A 19179-nucleotide genomic window follows, 5' to 3' on the forward strand; every position below is an offset into this window, starting at 1 on the left:
ACATTAAGAGGCACGTTAGTAAATAAACTGGAAATAAATAAACGAGCAAAAGAAAGAAATAGTATGGAATCAGAGACACAATAAGTGGAATAGAAGGGAGGAACAGGGAAAAGCAAGTCAATGAGGCATTGGGCGAGGGCATGCTGAGCAGAACCAACCAGGGATAAAATGGGTCTACACGGAACATTAGCGTGGTTTGGCGTATATATATATATATACTTGTTTCCACAGAATTCATTAATCCATATTCCTATTCGCCTCAGGATTCTGATATATATATATATATATATATATATATATATATATATATATATATATATATATATATATATATATGTGTGTGTGTGTGTATATATATATATATATAGGGTGTCCAAAAGCCATTGAAGGGTTGAAAATCTTGCTCACTTTACCATTAATGATATTTTTTCTCCATTTCAGATATTTTACAGACGATGTTTTGGAAATTAATAAATATAGCATTGAACAACGTACGCAAGTTTCAAAATTGTTTCACCAAAATCAGAGGTCAATTATTTTGACACAAAGAACTTATCGACAGCATTTTCATGTAAGAAATTGCTCAAGTCACAACACAATTTGAAATATTGTGCGCCGATTTGAAGACCAAGGAGCTGTACTTGATCCTCCGTGAGCTGGCAGACCTCGAAACGTCATCACAAATGAAAAAATAGGGAAAGAGTGCGAAAGAGCGTGGAGCAGCATCCTGAAACATCGATTCGACGACGTTCCATGAGACTTGCGGATCTGTCGAAGCTGACTACACAATATTCTGCACAGTTTAAAACTCTTTCCTTAAAAAGTGCAGTTTGTTCTGTACTTGAAGCCTGAAGATTTTCAAACAAGGGTTCGATATGCAGTTCAAATGCAATAACTTATCCGAAATGACCCCAATTTTCTGCAAAAATTGATTACGTCAGATGAAGCCCATTTTCATTTGAATGGATTCGTTAATAAATAGAATTACAGATTTTGGGGCTCTTAAATCCAAGAGCAATACGACAAAATCAGTTGCATTCCATAAAGTGCAATGTATGATGTGCAGTAAGGGAGGAGAAGATTATTATTATTTTTTTGAGGATCAACACGAAAATGCTGTCATTGTTACTGGAGAGAGATACCGGACTATGATTACAGACTTCCTGCGCCCACAAATTCAAAATAAGCCCGGATTATGGTTCCAAAAAGATGGGACAACGGCACATACGGCGAGGGACACCATGGAGCTTCTCAGGCAATGCTTTGGCGATATTATCTCTTGCTATAGCAATGTCAAAATAGCGACCACGTTCACCAGACTTTTTTTTGGGTATATTTTAAAGGAAGAGTCTATGTTAACAAACCCCAAACCCTGCAATAATTGAAGGAAAACATCAGAAACGAAATAAGGGAGTTAAATCGCAATCCAAAGATTCTGCAATCTGGCATGAATAATTTTTTGCAAAGAGCACAAATATGCAAAGCTGAAAATGGGCAACATTTAAAAGACATTATTTTTCATAAATAAAAATTGTTTGAATTTTGCTTCTTTTTTTTTTAATTTCTCAGCGTCTTAGTCAGATTATGTTAAAATTACAAAAACAAAATCATCAAAAATAAAGAATCTATAAGTTCGAAATCCTTCAATAACTCAGTGGACACTGTATATATATATATATATATATATATATATATATATATATATATATATATATATATATATATATATATATATATATATATACGTCAAGACACACGAATGCTGATTGTATTATTTCTTGTTGATTAAGACTTTTGTCTCTGTTTATCCAAAATTTCGCTCCACTGCATTTAACGCTCATTTGTTTTGGGACTCTTTCTTGCTTTTTCCCGCCAATTTATACTCTATCTTAGCACTAATTACCCGGACAAACGCAGCTTCAGAGGGTTCGGAACCACTGCACAAAATCATTAGCTATCATTTCTGCGCCCTGTCTCTGTCTTTCCTTTATTAAAAGAGGGGAGGGGAGGGGGAAATTAGTAGAGAATAGAAAGATAAGTCTTTTGTGAGTTTCTTGATAAAGAAAGATTTAATGACCGTCGACGCCATTTTGTCCGACATGAAACGGTCCCATTGCGTTTTGTTTTTATCGTTCGCTTCACCAGTAAAAAAACAAAACAAAACAAAACAAAACAAAACAAAAAAACTGTAAATTATGTACCTGTTACTTATTTAATAGTGACGTACAATTACGCGGCTTCGACAATTGCCTTCACCACCACCACCACCACCACCACCACCACCACCACCACCACCACCACCACCACCATCATCATCATCATCATCATCATCATCATCATCTTACTATATGTATATCTATTTTTATAAATTTTATTATTATTATTATTATTATTATTATTATTATTATTATTATTATTATTATTATTATTATGTCATAACGACCAAGCAATTGGAACATAATCGTCCGGATTTGGTCGTCATTTACGAGGTCTCAAAAAACTGGCAGATTGTAGACTTCTCAGTACCCTGGGACAGGAATATGAGAGAGAAGAATGAGAAGTGGAGCAATTATGCTCCATTGGCCTTGGAGATAAGGCGTATACACGAGATTAAAACACAAATAATCCCGGTCGTAGTTGGTACACTAGAAGTAGTATCAAGTCGTCTGGAAAAACAATTGAAAAAACTACAAATCCCCGATGTTTTAGGCGGTCTTCAGACCTCTGCAATTGTAGGTACCACCAACATCCTTAGGAAAACCCTTGATCTTTGAAGCATCTGGTTAGAAGCCGGGATTAAGGGAAATCCTCTGGAAATTAATCCCATCCTTTTCCAGAGAGAAGTTGATAAAACAAATTATTATTATTATTATTATTATTATTATTATTATTATCATCATCATCATCATCATCATCATCATCATCATCATCAGAGATCTCTACTTGACAATAACCTATGGTGTTCCCTGAACGCTGAGTGACAAAAAGCCTCCCCTGGTTTACAGTACTCTCCACTTCTTTCGATAAAATTTGTAAATGAATTTGCGTTATCGCAACAGCCGCTAACCATTGATTTCTCGCTGGTAGCGGCCATTGGTCTCCGCAGGAATTTGAATGGCAATAAGCTCAAACAAGACACAGTGCCACCAAGTCGTAAGGGCTACTATTTAGGACCAGATTATCAGGGACACTTTGTAGGGAGTTGGGTAGCGAGATATCTGTTCACACTACGCTTATACTTTTTGCATGTTATACAGTCAGGAAAACAATTAAACCATCATATTTAACTTTTGTATTTTTAACTTTATTATATTTATACTAGCATTTCAGCCCGGCGTTGCCCGGGTGCTTGGAGGTATATGCTGAGCAAAAAAAAAAAAAAAAGAGTAAATTTTTTTTTTAATTTGACCCCTATTATGACCCCTTAAAATTTATAGTTTCGGGCTCAAATCACTTTATTAAATTAGATCCAGGTTCAAGGAACCTATATCTAAAATTTCAAGTGTCTAGACCCAAAATTGTCGGAGGAGTTTGGTAGAGTTCTTAAAGGTCAAATCGTTGAAATTTGACCCCTTAACAGCCAAATTTCTGGCTGACACCCGTCACATCGATTTTCCCAAATCTCAGTACCCGGTATTTCAAATTTCGAGTCTATAGACTAAAAATTGACAGAGTTATTGCGTAGGGAAATGTACACAGACAGACAGACAGACAGACAGACAGACAGACACGTTCACTTTTATAGATATATAGATAAATAATTTTATAAAATTAACAGTAGGTTCTCTACAGTGCAATGTAGACCAGAATATATTGTAGACTAAATCACTGTGAGAGAGGCAGATGTGACAAGAATACTCCCGTTATCGACTGGCTTCGTACGTTTTATGATTGGTAAAAGGATAAATGTGTAAGTTATTAAAAAAAAAACTTCCCCATTTGACAGTATTAGTTCCATTTATTAAAAATAAAATAAAATATTTATTAATAGTAATTCCTTGGCATTTTGGCTAGGAACAAAGTGTAGTCTCTGTTCGGATGCTAAACTTAGTATATTCTGTCCTCGGTCAGTGAAAGAGAAGTCCTACTAGACTGAAGCAGTTTGTACTTTTCTTCCAATCCAGATTTGTTCCATTTTTGGAAAGCTGGATTTTCCAACCATTAAAAACCGACCTTGTGTCTAACTTTGCCCTCGTGGGGAGGCAATAAACAGGAACTGTCCCATTTACTTAAACATTTTTCATTGTCTGGCTTTAAATTTCAAGATAATTTAAAAAAGCTGGCTATGCCCAATAGTTTGTGATAAGCAGTTTGAAATTGGGCTGATCGTAATCGCGTCCAGGCTTGGCCTATAATAACATATCCGTCGGGTTCGTCTGACATTTATCGAGTAGCCTGTCTTCTATAAAACAACATTTACGTATTCAGATGGCGTCGTTCAAATCGAAACCGTAGATCGCCATCAGCAGGGGGGAGAGAGAGATAGAGAGAGATAGAGAGATAGATAGATAGATAGATAGAGATAGAGAGAGCGAGAGAGAGACAGAGAGAGAGAGAGAGAGAGAGAGAGAGAGAGAGAGAGAGAGAGAGAGAGAGAGAGAGAGAGAGATAGTGAGAGAAATGAAAAAAAATTGCTTTTTGGCCTTTTGCTCAAGATCAAAGTGTAGTATCTGTTCTTCAGATGCTGCACTTCTATTTCTTGTTCTCTTTCGGTGGAGGAGAAATCCTTCACGACTGAGACAGTTTTTTTTTTATTTTTGTACCTTTTCTCCACGTTAAAAAACGACCCTGGTGTCTAACTCTGTCCCGTGGGGAGGCATAGTAAATACGTACATTTTCATCTAACACACGCATAAAAAAAGGGGGAAATAACCGAACAGAATGGTGCTTACCTGTTCGCAAACTTCTCGACACTCGGCGTGTTTGATTTTCTCACAACAGCAACGACCTGAGGAAAAAAAAAAGAAAAACAGCCAATGTTAGAAAGAAGTTTAAAAAACATAAAAAATAAAAAAACAAAACCAAAAAACGTGGATTCCATGGACAAAGTTTCTTTCATAGTACAGCACGCCTGTGAAATACTCTTCCACTTTTATGCTTTCCAGCTGACTACAATATAGTCGTCCTCAAGTCCAACGTAAACAAATTCTTGAGGAGCCGTCCCTTTAAGTAATCCAATTTAGCAAATTTCCACTACTAACGATCACTACAATATTATCCTGTTGACTACCGTACACTCATTAACCCTTATCCTCGAGTGACCCCCTGGCCTTGATAAGTGGTGACTCTTTTATAAAAACAAACAGACAAACAAACAAACAAAAAACTCAAACAACAACAAATCAAAAGGATTGAAACAAGGAAAAAACGTATCAATATAAGTTTGAACAAAGAAATTAAAAAATAGGACGCATATCGAACACTCAAATAAAAATCAAATAAAACGATATGTGCTTTTATATATACAGGGTGGATCGATAAAATTGTTGCACTAGAAAAAAACATGATTCCATTTCCGTTTGATGAAAACCGGTTTTCTTTTTTTTTTTCTTTCAGATCATCTACTAGTTAACCAGTTGTGTACAAATCGCAAGATCTATAGGAACCCTTTATCATGTCTGAAAGTGACACAATGTTCAACGAGCGAGATCGGAGATGCGCCGCTGTACCGTTCATGCGCTCTACCGATCCAAGTTATGAAAACAGAATCATTGTCAGCATCCTTAAAATCCATCGCTGGATTGCCATGAATAACAAGGTCGTGCTCAAAGGGATGAAAACAAAGTTTCCGGACACGGTTATAGTTTTTGGTGTGGTTTCAAGTGAGGGGCACATCATGACAGAAACATTCCCGAGTTCGAAAATAATGCACCTGAAGAAGGTCGAAGGTTACATCGATCGAAACATTGTGAAAATTATACTCAAAATGAGTACAGTAGTCTCATGATTCCAAATAATAGTATATATATATATATATATATATATATATATATATATATATATATATATATATATATATATAGTGAGTTATAAAATATATATGGCGATTAAGCTACACTGAATATTCCGCGTTTTATCCACTCTAGGATTCTTCAGGCATGAAACGCGGAATATTCAGTGTAGCTTAATCGCCATATATCTTTTATAACTTACTAACTAGCTCTACCTATGTATTGAGAACTGTTGAAGTAAATACTTAAAGTTTACGCATAAATGTATACTTTCGGATATTAATTTATGCGAGTAAATGAAGTATATATATATATATATATATATATATATATATATATATATATATATATAATTATTTTCTACTATAATAATTAAATACATACAGACACTAGTGTTTCATCCTTTCGGGAATCTTCAGTTCAGGGTGTCACGATTAATACCAGTCGAACGATTCGAACCCCGTATCACGAGACATCTCTGACTCGATTAGCGGAGACCTAATCCATTCGGCTACCATTAACCGCTTGAAATAACGTTGAATTTTAAACATCTTAATTTTAAATGTTCATTTACGTCAGTCAGAGAGTGATCTAATCGTTATACGATGATCTACGCATAAGAGCTAAATTGACCGACTTTAATTCAACTGAAAGTGCTCAACGATAAGAAACGAATTTCTTAAAGGGGCTGTCATAATTATTTTCTACTATAATAATTAAATATATATATCTATACGTATGTATTATATGTGTTTGAAAGCCAATTCATGACGCAGTGTTATGTGAATAAGCACTATTTTTTTAAAAAATAATATAATAATATAATTTATAATATAACATAATAATTTTAAACAATAAATATTTTTTAAATTAAATAATAATATAAGTTATGATATAACATAATAATTTTAAACAATAAATATTTTTTAAAAATTATATAATAATATAATATATAATATAACATAATAATTTTAAACAATAAATATTTTTATAAATTAAACAATAATATAATTTATAATGTAACATAATAATTTTAAACAATAAATATTGTTTAAAATTATATAAGAATATAATTTATAATATAACATAATAATTTTAAACAATAAATATTGTTTAAAATTATATAATAATATAATTTATAATATAACATAATAATTTTAAAAAATAAATATTTTTTAAAATTATATAATAATATAATTTATAATATAACATAATAATTTTAAACAATAAATATTTTTTAAAATTATATAATAATATAATTTATAATATAACATAATAATATTAAACAATAACTGGGTTTAAGGCTCTTAAAAGTCGTAATAGAATTGTCTGCAAGAATAGTGTATACTGTGAAAAATTCAGTTGTATAAGTTACAATGTTCTGGAGGTTGAAGATTCGGTCCTCAGTGCTGCAATGCATTTGCAAATTATTTAGGACTTCATCCCAGTCATGACTGTCGGAACAAGAACAAGCTACCTACGTGGATGAATAGCAGCGTTCCCTTCGAAATGCTGTGCAGACTTTCGCGTACGACAGAACGATTTCCCGAGTTCGACAAGATACACTTGAAGAAGGTCGGAGGTTACATCGAACGAAACATTCAAAATGAAAACAGTAGTCAAATGAATCCAAATCATACGAAAACAACATTTACGTGTGACAGATAAACCGACAGGCGATCTAATAGATCTCTAATAGATGTTTGGACGAATCTATGACCACATGAGTTCATGCGTGTTTAGACAGATCGACAGACAGAGCCTATCATAGAGGCGCAAGGACGCTATAAGGAAAACACTTCAAACGCAACAATGGAGAATACAAGAGACTTCTTTTCAACTACGCTAAAAATCCTCCCCCTTTTGCCAGGACAATAAGGAAATAAAAACGCGACATGGGATTAAAACAGCATGGTCCCAGTTTCTATTCGCGTTTCTATTGACACAGATCCATCTTCTTTAAATTAATTTTTTTAAGAAGGCGGGTATATCAGAAGTGAGGAACCTGTTTTGCCTTACACAACAAAGGATATTTGGTAATTAATTACCAACGAAAAAATAGATAAAAATTTAATTTGAAAATGGATGCGTTTATAAACGAAATGTTCAGGTTGTGGATGCCCAGCAATTAACAATTATAACAATTACTGTATTTTTTCTTTAGTTTGTAACGAAAGTTATGTCCGTTCTTTAGGCTAAACCATGTTATGTCCTCAAAGAGGCGTCTATTAAATAAATAAAAGGCAAAATGCGTGTATGTGTGTTTATATATCCACCAAAATATCCCGAGAGACGCGTCGAAACTTGACCAAACTGGTATCGTTTTCAAGCTCCATTCTTTGGACGACAAATATAAAAAAAGTGGCAGAACACATTAATTCCTACACCCTCAACTGGGCAGTTTTCTACAAGGAGAGTCGTTTTTTGCGTCATCATTTTTCCAAGTCACCGTTGCCTTTCGATTGACTATGCTTAATTTCGACGTTTGCGACTTCTGGTTGCGCGATGGAGACATCGGCTCAGACGTTAGGTTTGAGCATGTCTGTCTACTACCAATTTTTTAACACCTCTCTCCACCCTAGCTGCCTACTGTTGTTTTGATTTTTTTTACTCGACATACCTGGGCAACGCCGGGTACCCTCGCCAGTCTCTCTATATAAAAGCGAAAATATATGTATGTATGTATGTATGTGTGTATGTATGTATGTATGTATGTATGTATGTATGTATGTATGTATGTATGTGTGTGTGTTCGCTTTTTCTGTGTGTCTACAAAAGGCTTCTTTCAGAGAAGCGGTCGCTCGCTTCACAACTTTTTAAAACTTTTTATATCACATATAAATCGTAATATCTCACAATTAACAACGAAGCTCGCCTGTCTATTTAATTTGCTCGATTTCGGGAAGATAAATATTCAATATTTGTCGCTCGCCGCATGTGGGTTAGTTTTTTCCTATAACATCTTGCAGTAAATACTATCCCGCAGTCAAACTTGACCTCATTAACTCATTAAAACGGGCACCTGCTAAATCAAAGTAATTACATAAATTCAAACGTGTTTCTATTACCATCTCGCGGTGGGGCAATGGTTAACGTCGCACTTTTTTTTTCACACTTTAATTTACAACTTTGCCTCAACGGTTCGGGTTCGATCCTCATACTTACTTTTTTTTTTCACCCCCCACACACCTCCAAACACTCGGGCAACGCCGGGTACCCCTCGCTAGTACTATATAAAGAGCAGTTTGTGTGTATGTGTGGATTATTGTATGTCCAGCTAAAAGCCGAAAACTACTAACCAAAGACCCACAAATTTTATATTTTCTTGATCGGCATTGTTGCAGATCCATAATATCTAAAATTTAGAAATAAATATTCATTCGTATTGAATTGTTCAGACAAAATGCTGAACATCTCTAGAAAATTTAAGCGAGAAAAAGCCGATTAAAAGAATTAATATTGCAAAAAAAAAAAAAAAAATGAGAGGAATGGATGCCTAGTGTAATACAGAAGACCATTTGCTGAAGAAGTGGAAAAAAAGGTGAACAAAGAGTAGCTTTGTAAAGAGTAAACCAATGAATGAAGAGTTGGATAAGAGGAATAGTAACGATTAAAAATTTTGAAAAAGGGAAAACCATGTGTGGAGATGTACGAAGAAGGAAAGCAGTATACGAAAAGTTGGGGAAAAGGAGATCAAATGGATGAAGAGAAAAGGAGAGCAATGGACGATAAGTTGACAAAAGGGAGAGCAATAGAGTAAGAGTTAAAAAAAAGGAGAGCAATGATTAAGAGTAGAAAAAGGGCGAGCAAAAGATTAAAAGTGAAAAAAATAAATAAATAAAAGAAACAATGGCGATGATTGAATTCAGACAAAATTTGAGCCAAAGAAAGTGAAGAAGAAATTAGAAAAAAAGACCCCACAAAACGAAAGAAAATTAAATTAGAAAAGGCACTGTGTAGTCAAACGAACTCGAAGAAGAAGAAGAAGAAGAAGAAGAAGAAGAAGAAGAAGAAGACGAAGAAGACGAAGAAGAAGAAGAAAATGAAGAAAAAGAAGAAGAAGAAAAGGAAGAAAAAGAAGAAGAAGAAGAAGAAGAAAAGGAAGAAGAAGAAGAAGAAGAAGAAAAGGAAGAAAAAGAAGAAGAAGCAGAAGAAAAGGAAGAAAAAGAAGAAGAAGAAGAAGCAGAAGAAAAGGAAGAAGAAGAAGAAAAGGAAGAAAAGGAAGAAGAAGAAGAAGAAGAAAAGGAAGAAGAAGAAAGAAGAAGAAGAAGAAAAGGAAGAAAAAGAAGAAGAAGAAGAACAAGGATAAGAACAAGAACAAGAAAAGAAGAAGAATCTACTATGATTAAACAAGTTATAACACAATGGAGAAGGAAAAGAAGAAACGCTGAATGCGAAGGGACGAGCCGAGTTTAGGCCGGAATTAGAGAGGAAGAATAATAGAAAGTGGGAAAACACGACAAAATAGACGACAGGGGCCGTGGCTGGGAGTAAAGGGTTGGGTAAATCGATAGGCGCGTGCGTGGGGAGAGGTTAAGGGTCGGGAGTGGTCGGCAAGGTAAGAAGAAACTGCTCATCCTGTTTGATGTGGACGACATCACAAAAGCAGGCAAGAGAGGCACCATTTTCCGAGCAGGATAAATCAAAGAATGAAAGAAGTAATCAAGCAGCGTGTGTGTGTGGGGGGGGTGCGTTGGGGTGGGAAGCAGCGAGGATGACCGATGCTGCTACCCCTTCTGCCAACGCCCTAAGAATGGTCGATTGAGACAGTGAGAGGGGGTGTAAGAAGACAAGATACACGGATTGAAGAAGAGACACGTAAGGATAGGTGAAAACATGCATCTATATGACGTGAAGAGAAAGAAAAAAGTAAGAAGAAGAAAAAGAAGAAGACGTAGGAGTAGGAACGGGAAAGGGGCCAGTGAAAATCGATGACTTATTTGTAAGACTTCCAAGCAGGAAACGAAGAATGAAAGAAAATTAAAGAAAATAAAACCGAAAAAAAAAAAAAAAAATAACTATAAGCGCCCCCTAGTGACAGAGATGAAAAAAAGTTTTCTAAGAAAAAAAAACACAAAAATGATGAATCATAAAGGCATAAAATAAAACACAAATGTATGAAAAAAAATAGGAAATAGAAAAAACTCAAATGATTAACGAATAAGATAAAGATACGAACGCTAGTGTTGCAAAAAAAAAAAAAAAAAAGAAAACTAACCCAATTTAAATGTTAATAGAATAATAGTTATGGTTAAGTGATAATTTGCTGGAGTCGTGACACAAAAACGCTCCAAAGATTTATATATTTATGTGACACAAAAACGATCAGGAAATAAACATATTTACGTGACACAAAAACGCTGAGAAAATTTACATATTTACGTGGTAAAAAAAAAAAACGTTAAAGAAATCGATATATTTACGTGACACAAAAACGCAAAATAATCGATAGATTTACATGACACAAAAAACGCAAAAAATCGATATATTTACGTGACAGAAAAAAAAACCCGCAAAACATCGATACATTTACATGACACAAAAACGCAAAAAAATCGATATATTTACGTGACACAAAAAAAACGCAAAACATCGATATATTTACGTGGCACAAAAAACGCAAAAAATCGATATACTTACGTGACACAAAAAAAACGCAAAACATCGATATATTTACGTGACACAAAAAACGCAAAAAATCGATATATTTACGTGACACAAAAAACCCCGCAAAACATCGATATATTTACGTGACACAAAAACGCAAAACATCGATATATTTACGTGACGCAAAAACGCAAAAAAATCGATATATTTACGTGACACAAAACGCAAAAAAAAAATTGATATATTTACGTGACACAAAAACGCTAAGAAAATTGACATATTTACGCGACACACACACACAAAAAAAAAAACGCTAAGAAAATTTACATATTTACGTAACACAAAAACGCCGAGAGAATTGACATATTTACGAGACACAAAAACGCTAAGAAAATCGACATATTTACGTTACGCAAAAACACTGAGAAAATTTACGTATTAACAAAATAGAACTATAATATTTGACTTTTCCGTTTTAACTCTGATAAAATTAAGATATATAATGTTTTATGCAGGGTTTCCTTGTGACACGTAATGGTTTTAGGATTACGCACTAGTGTAAATAGCAAATTATTTGTAGCAACTTTCACGTTACTAATGTTTTTATCCCAATAGCTGTGGCTCTGTCACACATAGTAGTGTATTCACACACACACACACACACACACACACACACACACACACACACACACACACACACACAAGTCATTGGTACCGTCGGTTTCAAACCCGATAATTAGAGCCGTTTAGATACCCATATCAAGCTCTCTTCAGCTAATGGGTATCTAAAACGGCCCAAATTATCGGGTTTGAAACCGATGGTACCAATCACTTGTCCCGTCTAAAACCTTTCTGTAAACAAAATACATAAGTCCGGGGTTCGAATCCCAACAACAGTCAAGCTACGCTGAAGACGAGTAGGACTCCGAAACACGCGTGTCAGTATATTACTGTTTTTAATAATAATAAATAAATAAATAAAAATACTTCCACATAAAAAATTGGCGACTTTCTAATAAAAACAGCGGATCTCCGAGGCGGAGACGTTAACCTTAATATCGTTTAAAAAATCAACAACAAAAACTACACACACACACACACACACACACACACACACACACACACACATATATATATATGTGTGTGTGTATATATAGTGTCGAGCAACTAGTCCTAATATAGAGCAATAAGATGTTATTTGTGCTCTGCTAATAGGGCCCTCGCTCCTAACGCACCAACAGTGGCCATTGTAGTTTCGCCCCATTTAATTCCATTCGAAACTCCACGTGAGCCTCTTGGGATTTCGTTCTCCTTTTCCTTTCCTTCAGATTAACAACACAAACAAACAATACGACTGTAGTCTCTTCTTCGCCACCACCCACCTCTTACTCGCTCCCTCCAAACTGTGTCAGTGATAAGCTTTCTTAATACAGACGTATAAGAAAAGTCTGTACAGGTAAGAGTGTTACTCGTTGTTTCATACTGACAATGTTTCATCTTACAGCTGCCAACGTTCAGATATGCTTATACTACTAGTTTTTTTTTGCTGTTTTTTTTTTCAAACATTGCGTTGTTTTTCTTTCCGATAGCACAATCAACAAAGGGCCTTCCCCTCTCTCTAAGATGCATCCAACTATCTATGACATGCTCTACCGGTCTGAAATCGCACTTTTCACCCGTAGACACACCAACTGAACAGGCACGTCTTCAGAACACCATCTCTTTAAAAAAGATTGATTGAAATTTAATTATTCGTATCACGGTGCCTACCGCGGTTGTGAGTCTCTAAACAGCCGATGTAACCTCCGATCATGTTTTTTCCCTTTCGTTTTTAACTTGGAAGTCACCACTTATCATGGCCCGAAAGCCACTCGAGGATATAACTTAATGAATGCAAGGTGGTAGTATAGCATCCATACATGCATGCATTTAAACAGACAGGTGAGATTTATATTATAGAAGAATCTGACTATATTACATATTCGCCCGTAACAAGGCCCGATTTCATGTGAAGAGCTTCATGTCAGACTATTTCAAAAGCTTTGGATATGTAAAGCACTACCGCTCTTGCTTCATCTGTTTTATTCGGTGTGTTGTATTGTCGCGGAGTCTGTATCACATGGAGGGTTGTATATATGATGTGTTATATTTGATTGTCAAGATATAAATGTGTCTATTGATCGTCTACTGATTGTCTAAACAGAACATATAACAATTATAACATTAAGAGACAAATAACAGTCTCTGGGGTTGTACATCATCCAATCGGAAAACATAACTTGTTCATCTTTGATCGTGATTTCACGGATCTTCGAAAAACTGCAAACGAAGATTCGTACGACTTTAAGCCTTGGTGGTATTTACAGCAGCTTTATTTCGGATGTCCCCACCCCCTTGGAAAGCTGTCACGCTGTTCCTAGCTTTTACTATCGACATTTCCCTTTACTTGGACCCATTCCTGCCCACCACCACCGTCTTTCTTCCCCTGACTACTAATTTTTTAACTTCAAACTCTTGACTAACTGATACGTGTCTTTCAAGCTCTTTCGTTACGTCATTACTCCACATGACCAAAGACATAAACCAAATTATCTACCTTCGTCACGTTATTGTTTATGTTCTAACATTCTTTTCTATTAAAACATATTTGTTTTTATTTATCTAAAATTCCTTCTTGTTATTGTTTATAGAATCTAGTCAAGTTAAATTCCTAAAACATCATTTGCTCATAAGTGTGATTGAACTGCATTTTTCTCTTTAAAAAAGAGAGGGGATGGTGAGGTTGGTTGATCCATCTCGGCTCTGCAGATACTACACTTTGATCTTGGCCAAAAGGCTAAGAAAAGCTTAAAAAGCTAAGAACAGCATCTATTAACAACAGACCTTTGATCTTAACCAAAAAGGCCAAGCACAAAAGTGTTACGGGCAGACCGACAGACCGACAGACCGACAGACCGACAGACCGACCGACGCTTGCACGCGACTAAAAATAAAGTCCGAATGCTTTGGATGTTTCAAGGTTTAAGGAACAATCATACGTTTATAGTTACGGGTGCCCATACTAATCTGTATTCTTCCAAACAATTCCCTAAGCACTTATTTATAAACCCTAATATTCAACAATGTTTTTTTTTAAATAATACTTCAGAGTTAAAAAAATAAGTCGGTTTTCAAACAATCACCCAAGAACAATACCATTCGATGCTCCGTTTAGTCTCAAAAGACAAAAGATACCCCCCCCCATTTAAAGGCAGCTGCGCGTATAATTGTGAGGCAAAGGGTTGCAAAATAACAAACCCCACGTCCTCTGAATCGACGCTGCTTGAGTCCAGTGGCAAGAAGTTCAGGACGACTGGAAACAATGCCGAGATATGCGGAGAGCACATTCATCAGCTGGAAGTCCCAAATGGTCACCCATTTAGTACTGGCCAGGCTTAACGTTGCTTAAATTTAATCTTGTGGCTAAACTACATATTTGTATAATAAAAAATATTTTTCAGAGATTTATTTTAATTCATAATACGCCGACTATAAAAAAAAAAAAAACACCCTTTATATACAGGTGCAAAGTTTTTAGATACTGGTTTTTATAGAAGTTGAGGGAAACGACCCATACACCGTAACTTCTTTTTACTATTTAATAATATTCGTTGACTAAGGGGAAAAAGTGCCCACTCTAAAAGTTTTCTTAGCCGGAAAAATTATTTTTAGAAAGAAATTGGTGCGAAATAAAATATATTCGTGGAAATAATTCGAAATAGCTAAGAACAATGAATGAAAGCAATTCGGATAAAAGTTGAAATCTAATTTATAAAACTCACTGTTTGTCTGTCTCCATATTTCCAAACTCTACCTCTCCCGAAACTAAAAGTCGCAAAGCGGCGCTAGGGATCTCGTATTATTGGATTTTTTTATGGGCCGTTCTTTTATGGGTCTTTAGCCGATTAAAATAGTTTTTCACGGGTCAAAATTGGGTGAAAATTGAATAAATCCCTGTATATTTTGTACATTCATCTTAGTTTATTTTTAATTTTTAATCAGTTCAAATGCGTGTCACGTTGATACCGTGGTAACGTCACCAGCTTTGAATGTTACAATTTTGCTTTTGGTTTCGCTTCTAGCTGATGGTACACAGATATTTTTTTTTTACTTTTGAAATCGACTCTATAATAATATATACGAAATCAGGACGAATTAAAATTTTTTTTTTTTTACTTTTGAAATCGACTCTATAATAATATATACGAAATCAGGACAAATTAAAAAAAAAATTTTTACTTTTGAAATCGACTCTATAATAATATATACGAAATCAGGACAAATTAAAAAAAAAATTTTTTACTTTTGAAATCGACTCTATAATAATATATACGAAATCAGGACAAATTAAAAAAAAATTTTACTTTTGAAATCGACTCTATAATAATATATACGAAATCAGGACAAATTATTTTTTTTTTTACTTTTGAAATCGACTCTATAATAATATATACGAAATCAGGACAAATTAAAATATTTTTTTTACTTTTGAAATCGACTCTATAATAATATATACGAAATCAGGACAAATTAGAATTTTTTTTACTTTTGAGATCGACTCTATAATAATATATACGAAATCAGTACGAATTAAAATTTTTTTTTACTTTTGAAATCGACTCTATAATAATATATACGAAATCAGGACAAATTAAATTTTTTTTTTACTTTTGAAATCGACTCTATAATAATATATACGAAATCAGGACAAATTAAAAAAAAAATTTTTACTTTTGAAATCGACTCTATAATAATATATACGAAATCAGGACAAATTAAAAAAAAAATTTTTTACTTTTGAAATCGACTCTATAATAATATATACGAAATCAGGACAAATTATTTTTTTTTTACTTTTGAAATCGACTCTATAATAATATATACGAAATCAGGACAAATTAAAATATTTTTTTTACTTTTGAAATCGACTCTATAATAATATATACGAAATCAGGACAAATTAGAATTTTTTTTACTTTTGAGATCGACTCTATAATAATATATACGAAATCAGGACGAATTAAAAAATTTTTTTACTTTTGAAATCGACTCTATAATAATATATACGAAATCAGGACAAATCAAATTTTTTTTTGACTTTTGAAATCGACTCTATAATAATATATACGAAATCAGGACAAATTAAAAAAAAAATTTACTTTTGAAATCGACTCTATAATAATATATACGAAATCAGGACAAATTAATTTTTTTTAAATTTTGAAATCGACTCTATAATAACATATACGAAATCAGGACAAATTAAAAATTTTTTTACTTTTGAGATCGACTCTATAATAATATATACGAAATCAGGACAAATTAAAAATTTTTTTTGACTTTTGAAATCGACTCTATAATAATATATACGAAATCAGGACAAATTAAAAAAAATTTTTTTACTTCTGAAATCGACTCTATAATAATATATACGAAATCAGGACGAATTAAATTTTTTTTTACTTTTGAGATCGACTCTATAATAATATATACGAAATCAGGACAAATTAAATTTTTTTTTTTTACTTTTGAAATCGACTCTATAATAATATATACGAAATCAGGACAAATTAAAAAAGTTTTTTTTTTTACATTTGAAATCGACTCTATAATAATATATACGAAATCAGGACAAATTAAATTTTTTTTTTACTTTTGAAATCGACTCTATAATAATATATACGAAATCAGGACAAATTAAAATTTTTTTTTTTTACTTTTGAAATCGACTCTATAATAATATATACGAAATCAGGACAAATTAAAAAAAATTTTTTTACTTTTGAAATCGACTCTATAATAATATATACGAAATCAGGACGAATTAAAATTTTTTTTTTTACTTTTGAAATCGACTCTATAATAATATATACGAAATCAGGACAAATTAAAAAAAAATTTTTTACTTTTGAAATCGACTCTATAATAATATATACGAAATCAGGACAAATTATTTTTTTTTTGACTTTTGAAATCGACTCTATAATAATATATACGAAATCAGGACAAATTAAAATATTTTTTTTACTTTTGAAATCGACTCTATAATAATATATACGAAATCAGGACAAATTAGAATTTTTTTTACTTTTGAGATCGACTCTATAATAATATATACGAAATCAGGACGAATTAAAAATTTTTTTTACATTTGAAATCGACTCTATAATAATATATACGAAATCAGGACAAATTAAATTTTTTTTTGACTTTTGAAATCGACTCTATAATAATATATACGAAATCAGGACAAATTAAAAAAAAATTTTACTTTTGAAATCGACTCTATAATAATATATACGAAATCAGGACAAATTAATTTTTTTTAAATTTTGAAATCGACTCTATAATAATATATACGAAATCAGGACAAATTAAACATTTTTTTACTTTTGAGATCGACTCTATAATAATATATACGACATCAGGACAAATTAAATTGTTTTTTACTTTTGAAATCGACTCTATAATAATATATACGAAATCAGGACAAATTAAATTTTTTTTTTTACTTTTGAAATCGACTCTATAATAATATATACGAAATCAGGACAAATTAAAATATTTTTTTTACTTTTGAAATCGACTCTATAATAATATATACGAAATCAGGACAAATTAAAAAATTTTTTTTACTTTTGAAATCGACTCTATAATAATATATACGAAATCAGGACAAATTAAAAAAAAATTTTTTTTACTTTTGAAATCGACTCTATAATAATATATACGAAATCAGGACAAATTAATTTTTTTTTTTACTTTTGAAATCGACTCTATAATAATATATACGAAATCAGGACAAATTAAATTTTTTTTTTACTTTTGAAATCGACTCTATAATAATATATACGAAATCAGGACGAATTAAAAATTTTTTTTTACTTTTGAAATCGACTCTATAATAATATATACGAAATCAGGACAAATTAATTTTTTTTTTACTTTTGAAATCGACTCTATAATAATATATACGAAATCAGGACAAATTAAAAATTTTTTTTTTACTTTTGAAATCGACTCTATAATAATATATACGAAATCAGGACAAATTAAATTTTTTTTGACTTTTGAAATCGACTCTATAATAATATATACGAAATCAGGACAAATTAAAATTTTTTTTTTTACTTTTGAAATGGACTCTATAATAATATATACGAAATCAGGACAAATTTAAAAAAAATTTTTACTTTTGAAATGGACTCTATAATAATATATACGAAATCAGGACAAATTAAATTTTTTTTTTTACTTTTGAAATCGACTCTATAATAATATATACGAAATCAGGACAAATTAAAAAAAAAATTTTAATTTTGAAATCGACTCTATAATAATATATACGAAATCAGGACAAATTAAAAAAAATTTTTTTTTACTTTTGAAATCGACTCTATAATAATATATACGAAATCAGGACAAATTAAAAATTTTTTTTTTTACTTTTGAAATCGACTCTATAATAATATATACGAAATCAGGACAAATTAAAAAAAAATTTTTACTTTTAAAATCGACTCTATAATAATATATACGAAATCAGGACGAATTAAATTTTTTTTTTTTACTTTTGAAATCG

At 32.4% G+C, this 19179-nt stretch overlaps 1 protein-coding gene across 1 annotated transcript in view; it reads right to left on the bottom strand.

Annotated features, from left to right (window-relative positions):
- LOC145263816 (reversion-inducing cysteine-rich protein with Kazal motifs-like) overlaps positions 1-19179 on the bottom strand; it is a 401252-nt gene that overhangs the window by 261887 nt on the left and 120186 nt on the right. Inside the window, exon 2 of the mRNA XM_080120880.1 lies at positions 4893-4948. Within this exon, the coding sequence (XP_079977006.1) occupies positions 4893-4948 (56 nt within the window). The remainder of the gene's footprint in view (positions 1-4892; positions 4949-19179) is intronic.

The sequence above is a fragment of the Euprymna scolopes genome, chromosome 39, assembly GCF_053919585.1.
Source record: "Euprymna scolopes isolate OS-2025 chromosome 39, ASM5391958v1, whole genome shotgun sequence".
Taxonomy (NCBI): domain Eukaryota; kingdom Metazoa; phylum Mollusca; class Cephalopoda; order Sepiida; family Sepiolidae; genus Euprymna; species Euprymna scolopes.